The sequence below is a fragment of the Platichthys flesus genome, chromosome 17 (genome assembly GCF_949316205.1).
Source record: "Platichthys flesus chromosome 17, fPlaFle2.1, whole genome shotgun sequence".
Classification (NCBI taxonomy): domain Eukaryota; kingdom Metazoa; phylum Chordata; class Actinopteri; order Pleuronectiformes; family Pleuronectidae; genus Platichthys; species Platichthys flesus.
In genome coordinates this window covers 20,659,372-20,675,441 of record NC_084961.1, presented here as the reverse complement: position 1 = coordinate 20,675,441, position 16,070 = coordinate 20,659,372, and the positions used below count along the sequence as shown (strand labels likewise).

The 16,070-nt window shown below is 41.4% G+C and overlaps 2 protein-coding genes across 3 annotated transcripts; one reads left to right on the top strand and one right to left on the bottom strand.

Moving 5' to 3' along the window:
• The first annotated feature begins 6,048 nt into the window (after positions 1-6,048).
• LOC133972002 (G2/M phase-specific E3 ubiquitin-protein ligase-like) lies at positions 6,049-11,922 on the top strand. Of its 2 annotated transcripts, XM_062409166.1 has the most exons (14): positions 6,049-6,636; positions 7,468-7,718; positions 7,916-7,996; positions 8,198-8,320; positions 8,420-8,497; positions 8,580-8,627; positions 8,709-8,834; positions 8,925-9,095; positions 9,185-9,525; positions 9,726-10,036; positions 10,180-10,358; positions 10,638-10,810; positions 10,897-11,111; positions 11,249-11,922. In XM_062409166.1, exons 3-14 carry the CDS (start codon positions 7,937-7,939, stop codon positions 11,491-11,493), a joined length of 2,070 nt encoding a protein of 689 aa, XP_062265150.1. In that variant the 5' UTR covers positions 6,049-6,636; positions 7,468-7,718; positions 7,916-7,936; the 3' UTR covers positions 11,494-11,922. The 2 variants fall into 2 exon arrangements, with proteins under 2 accessions (XP_062265150.1, XP_062265149.1); XM_062409165.1 differs by lacking the exon at positions 6,049-6,636 and having other exon boundaries at positions 7,013-7,718.
• A 295-nt stretch (positions 11,923-12,217) lies between these two features.
• Positions 12,218-14,002, bottom strand: LOC133972801 (uncharacterized). Its single transcript, XM_062410375.1, has 3 exons — positions 13,718-14,002; positions 13,430-13,614; positions 12,218-13,253 (listed from the first exon to the last, which is right to left on the bottom strand). Exons 1-3 carry the CDS (start codon positions 13,817-13,819, stop codon positions 12,479-12,481), a joined length of 1,062 nt encoding a protein of 353 aa, XP_062266359.1. The 5' UTR covers positions 13,820-14,002; the 3' UTR covers positions 12,218-12,478.
• Positions 14,003-16,070: the final 2,068 nt, after the last annotated feature.

The following is a 16,070-nucleotide window of genomic DNA, read 5'->3' as shown; positions in this document are numbered from 1 at the left end:
CTCTCTTTCTGGTCCTGGAGTGGAACAGGTCTAGGAGAGCCGGCAGGTCACAGCCGATGACCTTCTCAGCTGACCGAATGATCCGCTGCAGTCTGCCCTTGTCCTTGGCAGTGGAGGCAGCGAACCAAACGGTGATGGATGAGGTGAGGATGGACTCAATGATGGCTGTGTAGAACTCAACCATCACTTTAGGGATGATGTTGGAACTGTGTGTTGCCACAAAGTCCTGCATGTACAGGGAGTACAGGAGGGGACTGAGTATGCAGGCCTGGGAGGCCCCGATACTCAGAGTCATTGAGGAGGAGGTGTGGTTACCCATTCTCACCACCTGGGGTCTGCTCGTCAGGAACAGACTGATATATTGTTTAGAAATCATTATAATGTTAAAGTCTTGAGTTTGTGTTTTCTACTATCTTCAATCACTTTATATACCAGTTCAGCATCACAGTTATAACGGTATGGTGGAAGTTTGGTATAGAGGCCAAGGTATAGTGGATGCATCTTATTTTGCTATAGTGTTTGGCCGGGAAATTATCTTTTCTTTTTTACTAATTAGAACCACAATCTTTCTGTTCACATGTGTTTTAGTTTAACACTATAAAACCAGATGAATTTCACATTTAAATTCATGTGTTTACATGTTTTGCACATGGGAACTGGTTTTGGTGGTAGCATGTGTGAGGCACCTGTAAATACCCATTTGAAACCTTTGTGATTACATGTGCATTATATGGTACCACAAGTGCTACCATGATAGTCTCTTTAAATCTGGTCTTTAAACCCCAAAGAAGAGTTGAAGGGGTTGGCTTCTGTGTTTTTTTAATTAAGATTAGTGGGCCTCAGACTCAATGCTGCTACTCTTACCATCAACTTTAGGGGGGTAAGGAGGTAAAAAGTCCTATAATACCGTACTACTTCAGTGTTAGGGTTAGGGAAGGGTCCTGTGTACTTAAACAGGGATCTGTACATTGTTATACATGGATAGTAAACTTTTCTAGTCTCAGCAACCACTCAAAGTGCTTTACAATACAAGCCATAGTCACTTTTTCACGCAGGCACTCACAAATTACCAGTATAATACTACTACAGGGTTCAGCGTCTTGCTTCTTTTGGCATATTGACTGTAGGAGCTGGGGATCGGAACACCAACCTTCAACATAATTTCTTGTGTTGTGTGCACAGGTACCAAACATCCTCCTCTAATATCATTGAAGGTAAAAATAAAGAATAAAGAAATAATCAACGGAGACACCCACAGTGCCATAACTCTGGGTGTCACTGTTGATGACACCTGTGGCTGAGGGGTAGAGCGGTCGTCCTCCAACCTGAAGGCCGGCAGTTCGATCCCCAGTCTGACCCATCTGCATGCCTAAGTTTCGTTTTGGCAAGATGCTCAACCCCGAATGGCCCCCCATAGAATAACAAAGTGCTGCGAATAGATGCACTGTATTAATGTGTGTGAAAGGGTGAATGTAAACCTGTACTCTAAAGAGCTTTGAGTGGTCATCAAGACTAGAAAAGCGCTATATAAATACAAAAACATTTAACCATTTAAGTAGTAGCTGCTGAGGCCTGTCAATATTCACATGACTACTGGAATATACTTTGATTTATATATCTATCTATCAATAAAATAAATTTCAAGGTGCTCCTAGGTGTTGCTATTGGTTGGTCAGGATCATAAAGTTTATCAGTTCTCCGAGACATGTATCACTATGCCCCTGACCAATTTAGCCTCACAGAGGACTCAAAACTTACTTCTGACATGGCGGTTGGGCGATGGAATTAAAAATGTACTTGGTCTCTCTCATCATTGTGTAGGAGCAAGTAAATATCACCCGGCAGTTTTTTTGGTAAATTCTATGCCATTTTTAAAGTTCACATCATACAACATGATCATGTCAAACCTTAAGCTATTTTCCCAAAAGGCATCATAATCTTCAAATCCTAAACCCTAAAGGAACTTTGTCTCTTCCATTGGCCCTCCATCCACAGTACACATCTTAAGATAAGTGATGAAAGATGTTGAGCCGGGTTCAGTCTGCAGTCCCCATGTACTGTGAATATGCTGTTTGAGCCTGTTTCCTTACACATCAAACAACCCACAGGAATGACATGTATATTATGCAATACACACTAGGCGCTGGCTTAAATTGAACCTCCCCATAACTGGTGTTCCTACTCCCCCTTATGGGTTGAGTAGGAATTTCAAGGGTATAAAAAGACCTCTGTTTTTCTAACTATGTCTGTAGAACTTGGCTTCATAGCTTGGTTTTTATTGTTGTTTTTCAAGTGTAGAGATTATTATAATGAAGTATTGTTTGGAGTAGGAAGAGACTAAAATTGGTTTACAATTGAAAACTTCTCCTACATTTTCTGTGTTTCAAGAAAGTTTTCAGAATGTCAGGGCTGCTCCTCTGCAGTTTTCTCCAATGAAAATCGACACATTTTATTTGTATAGTCCATATTCACATATCACAATTTTTCTCATAGGGCTTAACAAGGTGGTAATATGTAATATATAATGGTTGGCGGTAACCTTCAACCATTAGTATATGAGTAAGGAAAAACTGCAAAACAAAATCTATAAACAGGGTGAGAAAAAGTTGAGGGATCATAATGCCAGAGATCCCTTTCCCAGGACAAACAGAATTTCAATAGATTTCGCGTGTAACTGAACATATCAACAAAATTACAATATGTTGTCTGTTCCTTTATTCAATAGTTCTTATATAGTGCTCTGGAGTGTTTGCTTACTTTGTGTGAGTATTTATGTTTGTATATTTTTCTTCTTTGAATCACATTGGGAAACATAGCCGTGGCTCTGTCTTTGCCTCCACGAACCAATGTTTTCCTCAGCTAGACTTCTCTGTTAACACTGACTCAACAACCAGGAGCTGCAGATTCTTTCTGAGCAATGTGAGAAGTCTCTCTTGAGAGAAGAAGCAACCCAACTCCTCCTGTAATCAAACAAGCTGCCAGGCCTCATTTACTGCAGTGCTCTGCTGGTACATCGGCCTTCACCAGTGCTTCAACTCATAGATAATGCCTACTCCTGGACAGAATGGTCACTTAAGCAACAAAATTTATCGTAAGTATACACTGGATTTCAGCTTTGGAAAGAAGGAAACACTGTGCTTCTCTTTCATTGACTTGTTTTATAAAAAAAATCTCATAATTTTGACAATAAATAAAAAAAAAATACTGAGCAAATGCAGCATGGAACCACAGACAGAACAAGCTCAACTCATTTGTATCTTAGCGCAATTTAAGTTTAAATCTCATCTAAGAATGTGAATTGTTTTAATTAGGGTTAGGGTTCATTTTAAAGTTTATTATCTGTACTTATTCCTAAGGCTTTACTTTTTGCTACTGATATACGCCACAGGATGTTGTGCGCCATGTGGTGATGATGTGCGCAGCAGGTTGATGTCTGCCATAAGATGATGTGCTCCGCAAGATGATGTGCAGTGATGATGTGCGCCGCAGGATGATATGGCTGCAAGATGATGTGCGCCGCCCGGATGATGTGCGCCACAGGTTGATGTGCGCGCAGGATGATGTGCGCCGCATGTTAATGATATGCGCCGCAGGATGAGGGACATTATTCAGAATATCCTCTCACACACATCTGAAATGCTCTGACACACACTACTGAAAAGCTCTCATAAACACTAGTGAAAAGCTCTCACACGCACATATGAAATGCTCTCACACACATATGAAAAGCTCTCACACGCACATATGAAATGCTCTCACACACACATATGAAAAGCTCTCATACACACATATGAAAATTTCAGTTGAAACGGAAGGTGTTTCAGTTGAAACGGAAGGTATTTCAGTTGAAACGGAAGGTGATCAAGGATAGTTATGTGAGGAGGGGGGGGGGCTTGTGAGCGCCGCGTAGCAGTGTTTCGGTTGCGGTGAGGAAGGACACACGGTCCGAAGCGGAGTGACCCGGCTCTGCCCGGTCCTGATGCGGCTACGAGCGCTGGGGCGGGTCCCCTGCTGCTCCTCCGGTACCGGAGCGACGGGGACCCGCTGCGGGGACCCGCTGCCCGACCGGCCCCTTCTGGGAGCCGGTCGACCCCCACGCGGTGCTGGCCGGTCGCGTCGCTCCGGTGCCGGAGGACCAGCCGGTGGACCAGCGGGGGCCCCAGCACTCGTAGCTTTATCAGGACCGGGCGGAGCAGGGTCACTCCGCCTCGGACAGGCTCTCACCGTGTGTCCCTCCTCTCCGCACCCGAAACACTGCTCCGCGGCGCCCACAAGCATTTCAGTTGACCACCTTATGCTAATGAGAAAGGCGGGCCTAACCTCAGTCTCGAGCAGGATTGGTCAACTGAGCTACACACACACACGCAGCCCCTGCGCTCCGTCACACACTCGCTCAGAGACACGGGCAGTGACTGAGACTTGATCTCTTCACCGTGCAACAGCCAGTTAGTGACTCTGTGGAACAGTGGAAACAGTGGAAACACAGAGCTTCTCTGGTCCCATCTATGGCAAGCCGATTTGACATAAATTCGCTAGACTGGATATGTGTTGCAGATATCTGCAATTCAGTTTCGCCTAGTCAAAGAGAACATTTTGGATATCCGCAACTACATTCCTCCTATCCACAACTGTCATTTCAGATATCCACAAAGACATTCCTCCTAGGAGAAATGACGTCATTTTTGCCATTCATGTCTATGGGGTTTCTCATTACAGATATCTACAATTCAATTGCGGATATCCACTATGTGAATTACGGATATCTGCAACTGAATTGTAGATATCTGTAATTCCAGTTGGAGATATCTACAATTTGATTCTGACTAGTCATAATTCCAGTTCAAGATATCTTTAATTCACCTCAATTCAAGATATCTACATGTCCCTTTTCAGATATCTTAAATTAAGTTTTGACTAGGCGAAATTACATTGTAGATATCTCTAACTGGAGTTAAGACTAGTCAAAACGACGTTGTAGATATCTCAAACTGGAGTTAGGGATAGTCATAATTTAATTGTAGATATCTATTATCAGGTTATAGATATCTTGAAATTAATTTTGATTAGAGATATCTAAAGTTGTAGATATCTGTAACTTTCATTCCGCCTAGTCAAAATTGAATTAGAGATATCTTAAACTAGAGTTTTGACTAGGCGAAATTACGTTTCAGATATCTGTAATGACAAATTATAGGACCGCCTACCACTTTAGACGGGAGCGGAGCAGGTCGTTGTCGTTCATCATCATTCACACAATACACCTGTGTTCACTGATTACATCGGTCCACGGATCAGTTTAGTACCATGTCACAGCAGCCGGCAGTCGAGGGGGTCGGGGTTTTTAACCGTCTTTTTAACGCTGCAGCCCGTGCCAGGCAGGAGCTGGCAACGAGCAATGAGGATTCCCGATTACTTTCTTCAACGAGAAGACTATTTCGCCGGGAAGTTCCACGAGTTCGGGGTAAGTTTGGCCATTTGCTAGCTAGCAGAATGTGGTAGCAGAAGTTCGGGGTAACGTTAGCTGTTAAATATGTTAACCTATCTTGTTTTTCCGGGTTGACTATCGTGCTTCGTTATCGTTACTATAAAGTTATTTGCAGCATAATTCACAGCCTCATACGTATTTAAGTGTAACGTTAATTCAGCTGCTACCTCAGGGATTCCCAATCTGGTACGTGAGCTGCTAACTTGCTAGATGCTAGCAGGGGGGGTCATCCCTATGTTCCCCGTTTTTTTTTTTTAAAAGGCTCCTATGTTCCCCGCTTTTCCCAAAAAATGTGAGATGAAAAGGGCAATGTCAGAAAGGTGTTAAATTTACTTTTTAAATCTTATTTAATTACTGCACTTTGATAACATTTAATGCTGGTCTCTCGACTTTATCCTTATAATGTTGGACTTATTTGCACTACCACCATGACTGGCTATTGCTAGACCAAGCTCAACTGTAGCATGTGCAAAAGCTGCAGGACGAAATCAAATCGCCGGAAGATTGGGCTGGGGGTTACACGAAGGGGAAACGCAGATATTTCCACGGGGTTTGGCCTCTAATTTACACAAACACTTTCTTCTTCTCTTTTTTTTTAATCACAAAACTATTCTCAAAATGAGCGTCGGAATTACGGCATGGCACCATTATAAAAGGTATACACTACAGTAAGCGGTAATATGGTGAGCCTTTCCAAGAGATCCGGCTCACTAAAAAGAGCCGAAATTCCCATCCCTAATTCCCTGGTTGTTTTTATCATTGGTGTGACCAGAATTTTTTTCAATATCGCCGTTTTTCAGAATACCCTGCTGCTATGTATAAACATGGCCTAACCATGACGCACTTTATAATAGAGCACCTTACCACCCACTGAATCACAGGGTCAGTCCCTCTCTGCCTGCATGCCATACACCCCTCAGTACATTCATGTGAACTTTTTATTTGTTTTTATTTAGTATCTTATTGTCCATATTATTCATATAGATTTTAGCGAAGAGTGACTGACAGTTATGTATTTGTGTTTACAGGAGGATCTGGTGGCCGCAGGGAAAACCTTATTTGGCAAGCAAAGCTTTTCCTCCTTCCAGGGCCAGATAGTGATTTTCTGCCCCCAACAAAAACACTTGATGAACTTGCTAAACTTGGATTAGGTAATGTGAGATTGAAGCACATAAGAATTGAGTGTTATTTACTTTTACACCTTATTATCCAACCTTCTTGCCAAGAAAACTATGGAACAAGCTTTTTTAATTCTAACTTGAGCCTGTCTGGTCCCATTTGTAAAACTGTGTATTGGGAGACATTTTTAATTATGTTAAAATACATTTAGCATTTGTTTTAAAGAAATATTGTAGAGCTGTTTACTCTTTAATGCATTTTCATAAAAGTTTCCATGTAGCCATTTTAATAAATACACCTATGCCCTTCCAACACTTTCTCATGCCAAGGCATCATTTTGAAAGTGTTGAGGAATATCTCCCAATGAATCATTTTGCATCAGCGATCTAAAGTTAGTCAATGGTGGTTATGGTTAGTGTGGGTTCTAGGTGGTGCATTCGGAGGCTCAGCTACACCATATATCATATGTTAATGTTCTTTCACATATTATGCTCAGAGGCTCAACTGTGTGATGCCCTTGGGAGTGAAACCAGGCTTCCTCATCTCAGTCATATACAAATTTTGTTTAGCTTTAAACTTTGTAGAAGCACAACTTATCATAGGTTAGCTGTGGCAGTCATACAGGTCTACTTTAGTGGTTGGCAACACTGATTATCTCTGAAGCCAACAGTTTGGAAGCCTTGATTTGTGGAATTTATCGTCTTTGAAACTGTCTTCGCGAACATTGTAGGAGTCTGGGCAAGATCTCTAAGGACAGTTTGCGAGGATTCCTGAAATATCGGGAATATAGTATTAGCAACTAATGGCTGAGTTACTTTGCCACTAGAAGCAGATTATACTGATGTTTACATTTCCATTTTTAGGAAAACCTGTGCAAGATTCAGCAGACAGCCGCACAAACTCGAAGATTGGGTTGAACTGGAGTCTAGCGGAATTAAACAGCTTTGTTTGTCACAGCTACCCTCACATAAGCTTAAATTTGGTTGGGTTTGAATTGGCAAGAACAGGCAAAGGACGCAAAATCCAGATATTGAATGTTAGTTCTGTGAGGGAACTAAAAACAGCTGTTGGCAAAAGCAGACTTTACATCGTGCCACGAGCCACTGTCTTGCAGGTATGGAATTATATACACAGGGATTTATATCATACTACAGTGCTGAAGTTAGTTTTACCTTTGTAACCTATTTTGAGGTTCTTAGAAATAGGCCTTTTATGTTTTTTTACCTTGACAGTTATAATAATAATGTACTACAATCAAATGTGTTAACTGTAATGTCTGCCTGTAACTGAAGTTACCCTCTCTGACCTCAGGAAACCTCACCACCCTCAGCCATGTCCCAGAATTCATTCCCACCACTTTCTGCAGCTCCAGCAGCAGATGAGACCTCACAGGTGGCTAAGGAAAATGTGGTTTCAGATCAGGTCCATATTGAAATGATTGCACATCTAAGATCAGTATGCACTTGATGAGTGGCAGATATAAACGGTGTTTTTGTCTTTTTCTAATATGTATTTATTATACTGTGATGTCTGAGCAGTTACATTCCCCAGGCAAACAGTTTTTGTACGTTTTGATTTTCTGTGTACTGCCAGGTGGCATCCACATCCTCTGCCATATCCATGGTTTCATTCCCACCACTCTCAATTGCTCCAGTACAAGATGAGACCGCCCCTTTGGCTGAGAGTACCCAAGCTCAAAGTGTGCTTGCAAATCGGGTAACAAATTTTGACATTAAAGAATCTATTATTTTAAGTATGTGTAGGCCTATTTGATGGTGATTGGTGAGAAATACCATTTTTGATGTTTTACTTTAGGCTCTTCAAGAATGGCAAGCAATACGTGCCCAGCAAGACCAGGAATATAATGACAATTTGTTGGTGGATCAGGAGAAGGTAAAATTTCCAAGTTGTTATTTTGTATGTTTTACATTATATTACAGAATGCATAAATAATTTTAATGTGGTATTTTAATAGGAGAAGAAGAAACTAGCCTATCAGGCCTGTGAGGAAAGGCGTCAAAAGGTTTGTTTGTAATATTCGCTTGAATGAACTAGCTGAAGATTAATTTGAATTTTCTTTTTAATGAGAGCAATAACATTTCAGGCTATTGAAGCAAGACATCAGCGTCTATCTGCATGTGAGGTACCCTCTGATGGGGTGTTGATCAAATTTAAATATCCAGATGGACACCTCAACATGAGGAAATTCAGCTTGTGTGAGCCAATTCAGGTGATGTGTGTTCAGCTTGAGAAAATATCAAGTGTCGTCACAGTGGGTTGTCAAACGTCACTGGTGTAACACTGTTTCACATATTTTTAGACCTTGTTTGACTTTGTGGGACAAGATGATGGTGCCAGTGAAATCTTTGTGGTACAAGAAGCCACATCATCAAGATCAATTGAGAGCAGTTCCGCCGGGTCAATAATTGATCATGGCATAAAACCATCCTCAACTCTTTACGTACTTTGGTTTTCAAATCACCATGTACAGGTAAATGTATATTGCATTGTATTTCCTGTCTCAAATGAAAAATTGTTTTTTTTTGTGCAAGCTCATGTATTGTGTATGTTTGTCTTCAGGAAATTCTCTCAGGTCAACAAAATGATGGAGCTCATGCCCTAAACCATACATCTCCTGGTCAGTCGTCGCTGTCTGAGCCCTCAACCCAGCCAAGTCTCTCTGTGACCTCCACCCACTCACTGCTGTTTGAGCCCTCTCTCCAGCCTCTGCCATCTGAGAACTCTATCCAGCCATCGCTCACTCTGATCTCACAACCACAAGAAATCCTGACTGATGAAGAACCATCACTCCCTCCTTCACCTGTCCAGGAACCAATCATTGATCTTGATGAACAAGAGGAGACGGTTTCACAAAATCAGTCTCCTGTATCAACACATCACCTTAGAGGACCTGTGGATGAGTATGTGTTTCTCATTAACTTGACATTGATGTTTTTGGTGTATGTAAATATTACATTTTCTATACCATAAAAAGGACTAGCACTAAACCAAAGTCAGTGTGATGCTTATATCCTGTAACATTTAAGCAGGTGGTTAAAACTTAGAAAACATGGTACATATTTGGCATATGAATAAAATGTATGAACTTCTTTGGTTGCAGGATTGATCTACAGACCATATTGAAAAAACTGGTCAGCAAAGTAGATGACTGCTTCTCTCCAACAAGCAACCAAATAAATGTGTGCAGGGACAATGTTTTACCATGTAGCCTGCGGGCGTTTAAACGGAAGTCCTTCGACCCTGAAGCAAGACTGGATGTTGTCTTTGTGGATGAAGATGACAATGGTGAAGGGGCAGTTGACGAAGGCGGCCCGACCAGAGAGTACCTAAGGCTGTTGATGAGGGCCGTCCACCAATCAAACATCTTCGATGGACATGAGAAAGACCGGCAGTTGCGTCTTGATACGCAAGGTAAGGAAGCCCAAATTCTTGGGGCTGTCTTCATTCAACTGGCATAATTCTAGAAATGTATACACGGAAACCTATTTAAATTATTGTACTCCCTTATTTCTCCTGTCTTGCTTTATTGTGGTTTTTTTACGTGTTCATTTTAGCTTTACAGAGTAAACTGTACACCTGGGTGGGGAAAATGATAGCTGTGTGCATCATTCATGGAGGAGTTGGTCCGCATTTCTTCTCGGAAAGGCTTTTCCGGCAAATCTGTGGAATAGAAACGACCCCGGCCACGGTCGATGAAGTTGGCGACCATACTTTTAGGGAGCAGTTGATGAAAGTAAGAAGGAGAAAGGTGTTAAACATTGAATGTACAGTCTACTGTGACACAGCCCTCCAGTTGCTTTCTATTAACTTTCTATTTATGAAATGCTTCCTTTCATAGTGTACAACTATTGACATGTAATTTATATAGGATAGGTGTCCTTGTAAGCCAAGTTTGGATTGTAGACTCCTGCACATTTTAATTATCCTTGTCTTTATGTGCCACTCACTATCTTTCATTCTGTCTTTTCTTTCTTTTTGTCTTTCTTTCTGTCGATTTGTCTTTTCTTTTTAGATACAGGATGCAACAACAGTCAGAGAGGCAAACAATGCAATAACAGAGGCAGCAGATAGTCTCAGTATTATAGGTGCCTTGAGACATGTGTCCAGCCTGGAAGAGAAGGACTCCCTTGTCCAGTCAGCTGCTGACTTCTTTGTCAACGGCAGATTGGCGACTGCCCTGGACCAGTAAGTAATTGCCTCACCTGTCTTGTCTGTCAGAGAAATTAAACTCACTAGCCCAGGACAACTCACACTGTCACATGTTTTCATAGGTTTGCTGATGGGTTAAAAACCCTTGGATTACTCAAAGAGATGAGGGAGAATCCGGCCGTGTTCTTCAACTTCTTTGTCAATGAGGAAATTCCCCTTCAGGCGAAGGACCTGTGCAAATTATTTGTTCCAGACTTCTCAGCGCAGGGCAGCAACCGGAGAAACCGAGAAAATATGACAATCTGCTTCTGGCGTGACTGGTTGATTGACATAGAAGGTATACTAATTATTCTACCAGTAACAATATTGTATGTGAAAACATTTGATTTATTTTAAATTAACTTTTCTCCAATTCTATGAAGGTGTGAAAGGCATCACTTAATCACTGTTTCACACCACTTTCTTGTGTTACAGAAGGAGAATGCAGTCCAGTCACCCTTGAGAGGGTTTTGGAATTTTCGTCTGGAGCCTCTGTAGTCCCTCCACTGGGATTTCCACACCCTCCTCAAATACAGTTCATTCATGAAGAGAACCGAATCTTCCCTGAAGCAAACACGTGTATTGTTACACTATCCCTGCCGCTGCACTCTTCTTATGAATGGTTTAAAAAACATATGATGGAGGGAATTTTGCAAGCGCCGACCTTTGGTCTTGCATAATGTTACCGTGTTTGTTTTTAAAATTGTTCAGTGCAGGTTGTTAGAGGGCATGCCTCTATTGTTCCCAATTGTTTTCTACATTCTAGTTTTACAAGTGCTCTTTAACTTGGCACTTGTTGTTCTAATCACAACCCCATCACCAGATTTGTGCCCACCCTCTGCCACTCTGCCAATGCTGGGCCCACGACACAGGCCACAATGCCTGTTAGTTGGGCATCAACCACAGCTGCCATCAAGTGCCAAGTGCACTTGCACCTTCACTTTTAATGATGTGGTACTCTGTTAATGTTATGTCCAATTTCATGCACTTTTTAATATTTTCTATGTCCAAATCTTACAAGTGCTCCTTGCCTCTGTGGCACTTGTTGTTCTCTTTACTGTGGTCATCCCCACTTGCTGCACTCTCAATAAAGTGGTCAGTGCTACAATGATGCATTGTTGAGTGTATTTATATGCAGGGCCTATAATTTAACAAATCCTTTAAATCAGCATCCCAATAGCAGAAGGCCTAATAGACATAAGAATGAATGGCCTCTAGGCAGAATGGAAACATTCTCACACAAACATGGACTTTTGATCAATACTCGGACTAACAAGACTTTATCACTTTAGATCAAGCGTTTGCAATAATACACATTTGTTCCGTTTGTTTTGAAGACGTATGACCATGCATGATGCCAGCCTCTTGGGCACCTGTGGGCAGGACATGCAAATTAGTTAGACATCAAATGTATATTTATTTATTGTACAATATTGACCAAGCACAATGGGAGCAGTAACGCAACTATACAGCCCATCCCCCTACACAGAGCAGCCTAAACAGAGTCAGGCAGGGCGTGTCGGCGCTTGTCAACCAACAATAGGCCTACAATATGACATGACAACACTTGTTGCTACTTCCAATGTCTTGACTGGCACACCCGGCATTAGCTACATCCTGGATAATGTATGCAACCAATAAAATGTCTCTGGGCTTGGAATTGGACTATACCTGATCAGTTTGCAAAATACTGACAATTGCAGTACAGCAAGCCTGATATTTAATCTTCAGATCAGAAAAGTGTTGGATTGCATTGTGCACAGATGTCTGTTGTTGCCGAGTGAGGATGAGTTGAGGTGGCTCTACCCTTACAGCTGGGAACTCTTCGTCAAGTGTAGGCAGTGTTTGAATTCCGTACTGCGCTAGGATGGCCTCAATGTTTTGGTCGCTGTAGGGATTTTCCCCAAACACATTGTTGACAGCTGTGCTGTCTGTGGCAATATTTCTGAGCATGCCCTCTGTCCAGAGTTGAGTTGGTGTGCGATTATTTTCTGTTCTCAACGGATGGAGGTTCCAGGCCTGTCTAAACTGCTCCAGTCTTTTCTGGATCTCCGGAAGATAAACAATATGCAGTGATAGTCTGTGGACATCATTATCTGGGTTTAGAACCTCTGAATCCTCTAAGGAGTAGAACATATGGTAAAAGTGCTGCAACACATGCAAAAATACATCACGCCAAAGGCGTTCAATTCTCTGATTGTGAACTGATCGTCCGGTTATGAAACCTCTGTGTTCAAGTCCTTGAACTAGATGCATGAATAAAGCCACAAGGATGTTTTCACCACCATGGTCAGATCTAACTCTTGATGGTAGGGCGTAGAGGCAGGTTGCTTTCAAAAACTGAGAAAGCACTGTTGTGGAACGATTGTCTGTGCTGCAGCTGAGGTAAGTAATCAGACGGGAGTATCCATCAATTGCACCATGAGTGACAAAGCCCCATCTAGAAAGGTTGAAAAACAAATAAAATGATTACTTGAAATTATAATACTATTGACAGTAGTCTTGAAACAATATAGCTGTGAACTCCAGTTTTTCACTTGCTGAAGTTCTCTTCAAAATATAAAAGAATATATTGACAAGTCTGGTAGTAAGTATGACAAGTCTGGTAATAATAACCTTATCAGACGCATGTTCCCATCAATGTGCCACAAACTGTTGGGGTAAGGTACATGATAAACACGTCTTGCAACTGTCCGGCTCCATCTCCTTGCAGCAGCAGTAGGATTCACCCGTGTCAACATCTCACGCACTCTGGACCGTGTAACAAAGACACCCCGTGTGCGCAACAGGGCTCGAATAATCTGAAACACATTTAAGAAAAGATCTACATTTTCTTGATATTCAAAAAACAATGGCACACAAATGTGAATTAAATACAGGCTAAAAATAAAGACCACCAATTACCTCATTTCCAGAATTAGGATATTGGCCCTGAAGTTGCCTCACATGTTGTTCTAGTTCACCATCATCTATTGCAGGCCGCATACTTCTTACAGGTATACCCATCAACTTTGACTTCTTGTACAGAAATGATGAGGAACATCCAAGTATTTCAGCAGTTTTTGCAATTGTATTGCCTTGCGCCAGCAGAAATTCTATCTGTTCTCTGGTAACATCAATAGCTGGTCGGCCTGTTCTCCCTACAAAAAGAAAAAGTCAACAAGGTTTAAGTGTTGAGGCAGCATTGGACTGTTTATTAATTATAATTTAAAGTAGGCCTATATATCAGCATACCAATTCTCAAACATGCATTGAAATTGCATATTGTTAATGAATAGGCCAATAGGCTACCCTGGGTGTGGAGAGGCTTGAGGATTTGCAAAAATACTGTATTTATTGCTGTGACCAGTCAGTGGACATAACAGTAAGACCAATACATTTAATGATTGCTGAAATAAGCACATGGATCAGTGTGCGAAATACCCATCAATATTCGGGGGGTCCCCATCTCCCCCGATTGTTGCGCCATATCGATCTAAATTTTCTCATGCAGTAGGCCTATTACATTACAATATTTCATGGATGCAAGCCAAGATAATCAGTCTAATAGGCTACATGACAAACACATGCACACACTTAACAATTTTGCAATTTTGCAAACTGAAATAAACATTTGACAAAACATCCTTTTACAACGGTGAAAAAACATTAAAAACACTGAACGGGAGCAAGTGTGCGGACTTTCCACTCTTTTTCATTTTGATAGTTATTATTGTCCAGTAGCAATTGTTTTTTATTTCTTTAGTGTGACTTCTCAACATTACGTCTTCTGTTTGGCGCACATGGCTAATTTGCATACGGGCGCACAGGACTGGCTGGCTCCGCTTGGCAAAAAATAGAACATATTTGTGAATAAATGTTTAAAATTCTGAATACTGGACATGGTGAGCTTAAACACATTGAAATTACCATTAGTGACAATAATATATATATATATATATACGAAATTTGAGACCCCTCTCAAATTTTGCTTTTGAGGCTTTCAGGCGGTCTCATGGGATAGGGGATAGACCCCCCCGTATTTCGCACACTCCATGTGGTAGGCTATGCCACTCGTTTTTTTGTTTGTTTATTTTTTATTGACCAATGTACAAAATCCATAACCACTCGGTTATAGGGTCACCCATGCAGGAGCGATAGAGCAAACTCCATGGCTCTGACCCATGCAACTTGTTTTTGTATTTTCACAAACAATCAGACGTGGTCTGAACCGTGCACCTGCATGTCCGTAGGAAACACTATCGCCACTATGTCGCCACAACTATTTTACGTAGCGAACTAATGCATATTATAGCCTAATATATGAATGAGGTGATAAACGGACACACCTGAACGAATGCGCCCGACAGAGAAACTTCGGTCTTCCCCAGCCTGGAAATGTGTGCCTACTAGATTTTTCAGTTCAGCCAAACTGCTTTTGAGTTCGTTGTTGGTCTCTGGTGATAGCAAATCTTCAATTCTTCCGAGATTTCTTTCACAGCTTTCAATCGAACGACGTTCTCTCTCTCCACAAATCCCCTGTGTGAGGGCTCGTTCAATTTCATGGCATTTTCTGGTGATTTTTTCGATTACAGCCAACGCCATGACTGCTCCTTTCTTATTCCCACTTCTTCTTTGATTATGGCGGCAAACGGAAATTACGTATTTCTGGATATCTAAAACGTCATGCCCAATAATTCGCACTCAAATGACGTTTGAGATATCTTTAACTTTAATTCTGCCTAGTCAAAACTGAATTACAGATATCTGCAATTGTCATTTAAGATGTGTGACGAGTTGAATGTCGTTTTCTGTGACGTCATTGCAGATATCTGTAATTCAGTTTCGCCTAGTCAAACCTGAATTACAGATATCTTTATGTGTCGTTTCGACTAGTCACAATTACATTAAAGATATCTTGAATGAAAATTCCAACTATTCAAAATGTAATTATGACTAGTCAGAAAGAAGTTGTTGATATCTACAATGTTAATTCCGGATAGTCAAACGTAGTTGATAAATGACAATTCGGCTTGCCATACCCATCTGCTCAGAGATCGGCGGCTTCATGATCACAGCAGAGGCGGCAGGTGGTTTGTAACGAGCTGGAGTTTCTGTTTCCTCCTCCTCTCGGCTCGCTCCTTGTGCTCATTACAACACGAGACGTGACGCTCACAGTCAGGACTACTGACACCTAAATCATCCAAATAAAAAATAACCTTAACTAACCCTCTGAACTTGAACTAGTTCATTTTAAGTGTGAACTGGCTCAACGCTG

What these genes read in the sequence shown, in the direction of transcription:
- LOC133972801 (XM_062410375.1), bottom strand. Translation starts at nt 13,819, where the DNA reads ATGGGTATACCTGTAAGAAGTATGCGGCCTGCAATAGATGATGGTGAA. An exon ending in ATCCTAATTCTGGAAATGAG is followed by an intron (nt 13,615 to 13,717) that starts GTAATTGGTGGT and finishes AATGTGTTTCAG; the next exon opens with ATTATTCGAGCCCTGTTGCG. An exon ending in GGGAACATGCGTCTGATAAG is followed by an intron (nt 13,254 to 13,429) that starts GTTATTATTACC and finishes CAACCTTTCTAG; the next exon opens with ATGGGGCTTTGTCACTCATG.
- LOC133972002 (XM_062409165.1), top strand. Translation starts at nt 7,446, where the DNA reads ATGTTTACATTTCCATTTTTAGGAAAACCTGTGCAAGATTCAGCAGAC. An exon ending in TTTCAAATCACCATGTACAG is followed by an intron (nt 9,096 to 9,184) that starts GTAAATGTATAT and finishes GTTTGTCTTCAG; the next exon opens with GAAATTCTCTCAGGTCAACA. An exon ending in TTAGGGAGCAGTTGATGAAA is followed by an intron (nt 10,359 to 10,637) that starts GTAAGAAGGAGA and finishes TTTTCTTTTTAG; the next exon opens with ATACAGGATGCAACAACAGT.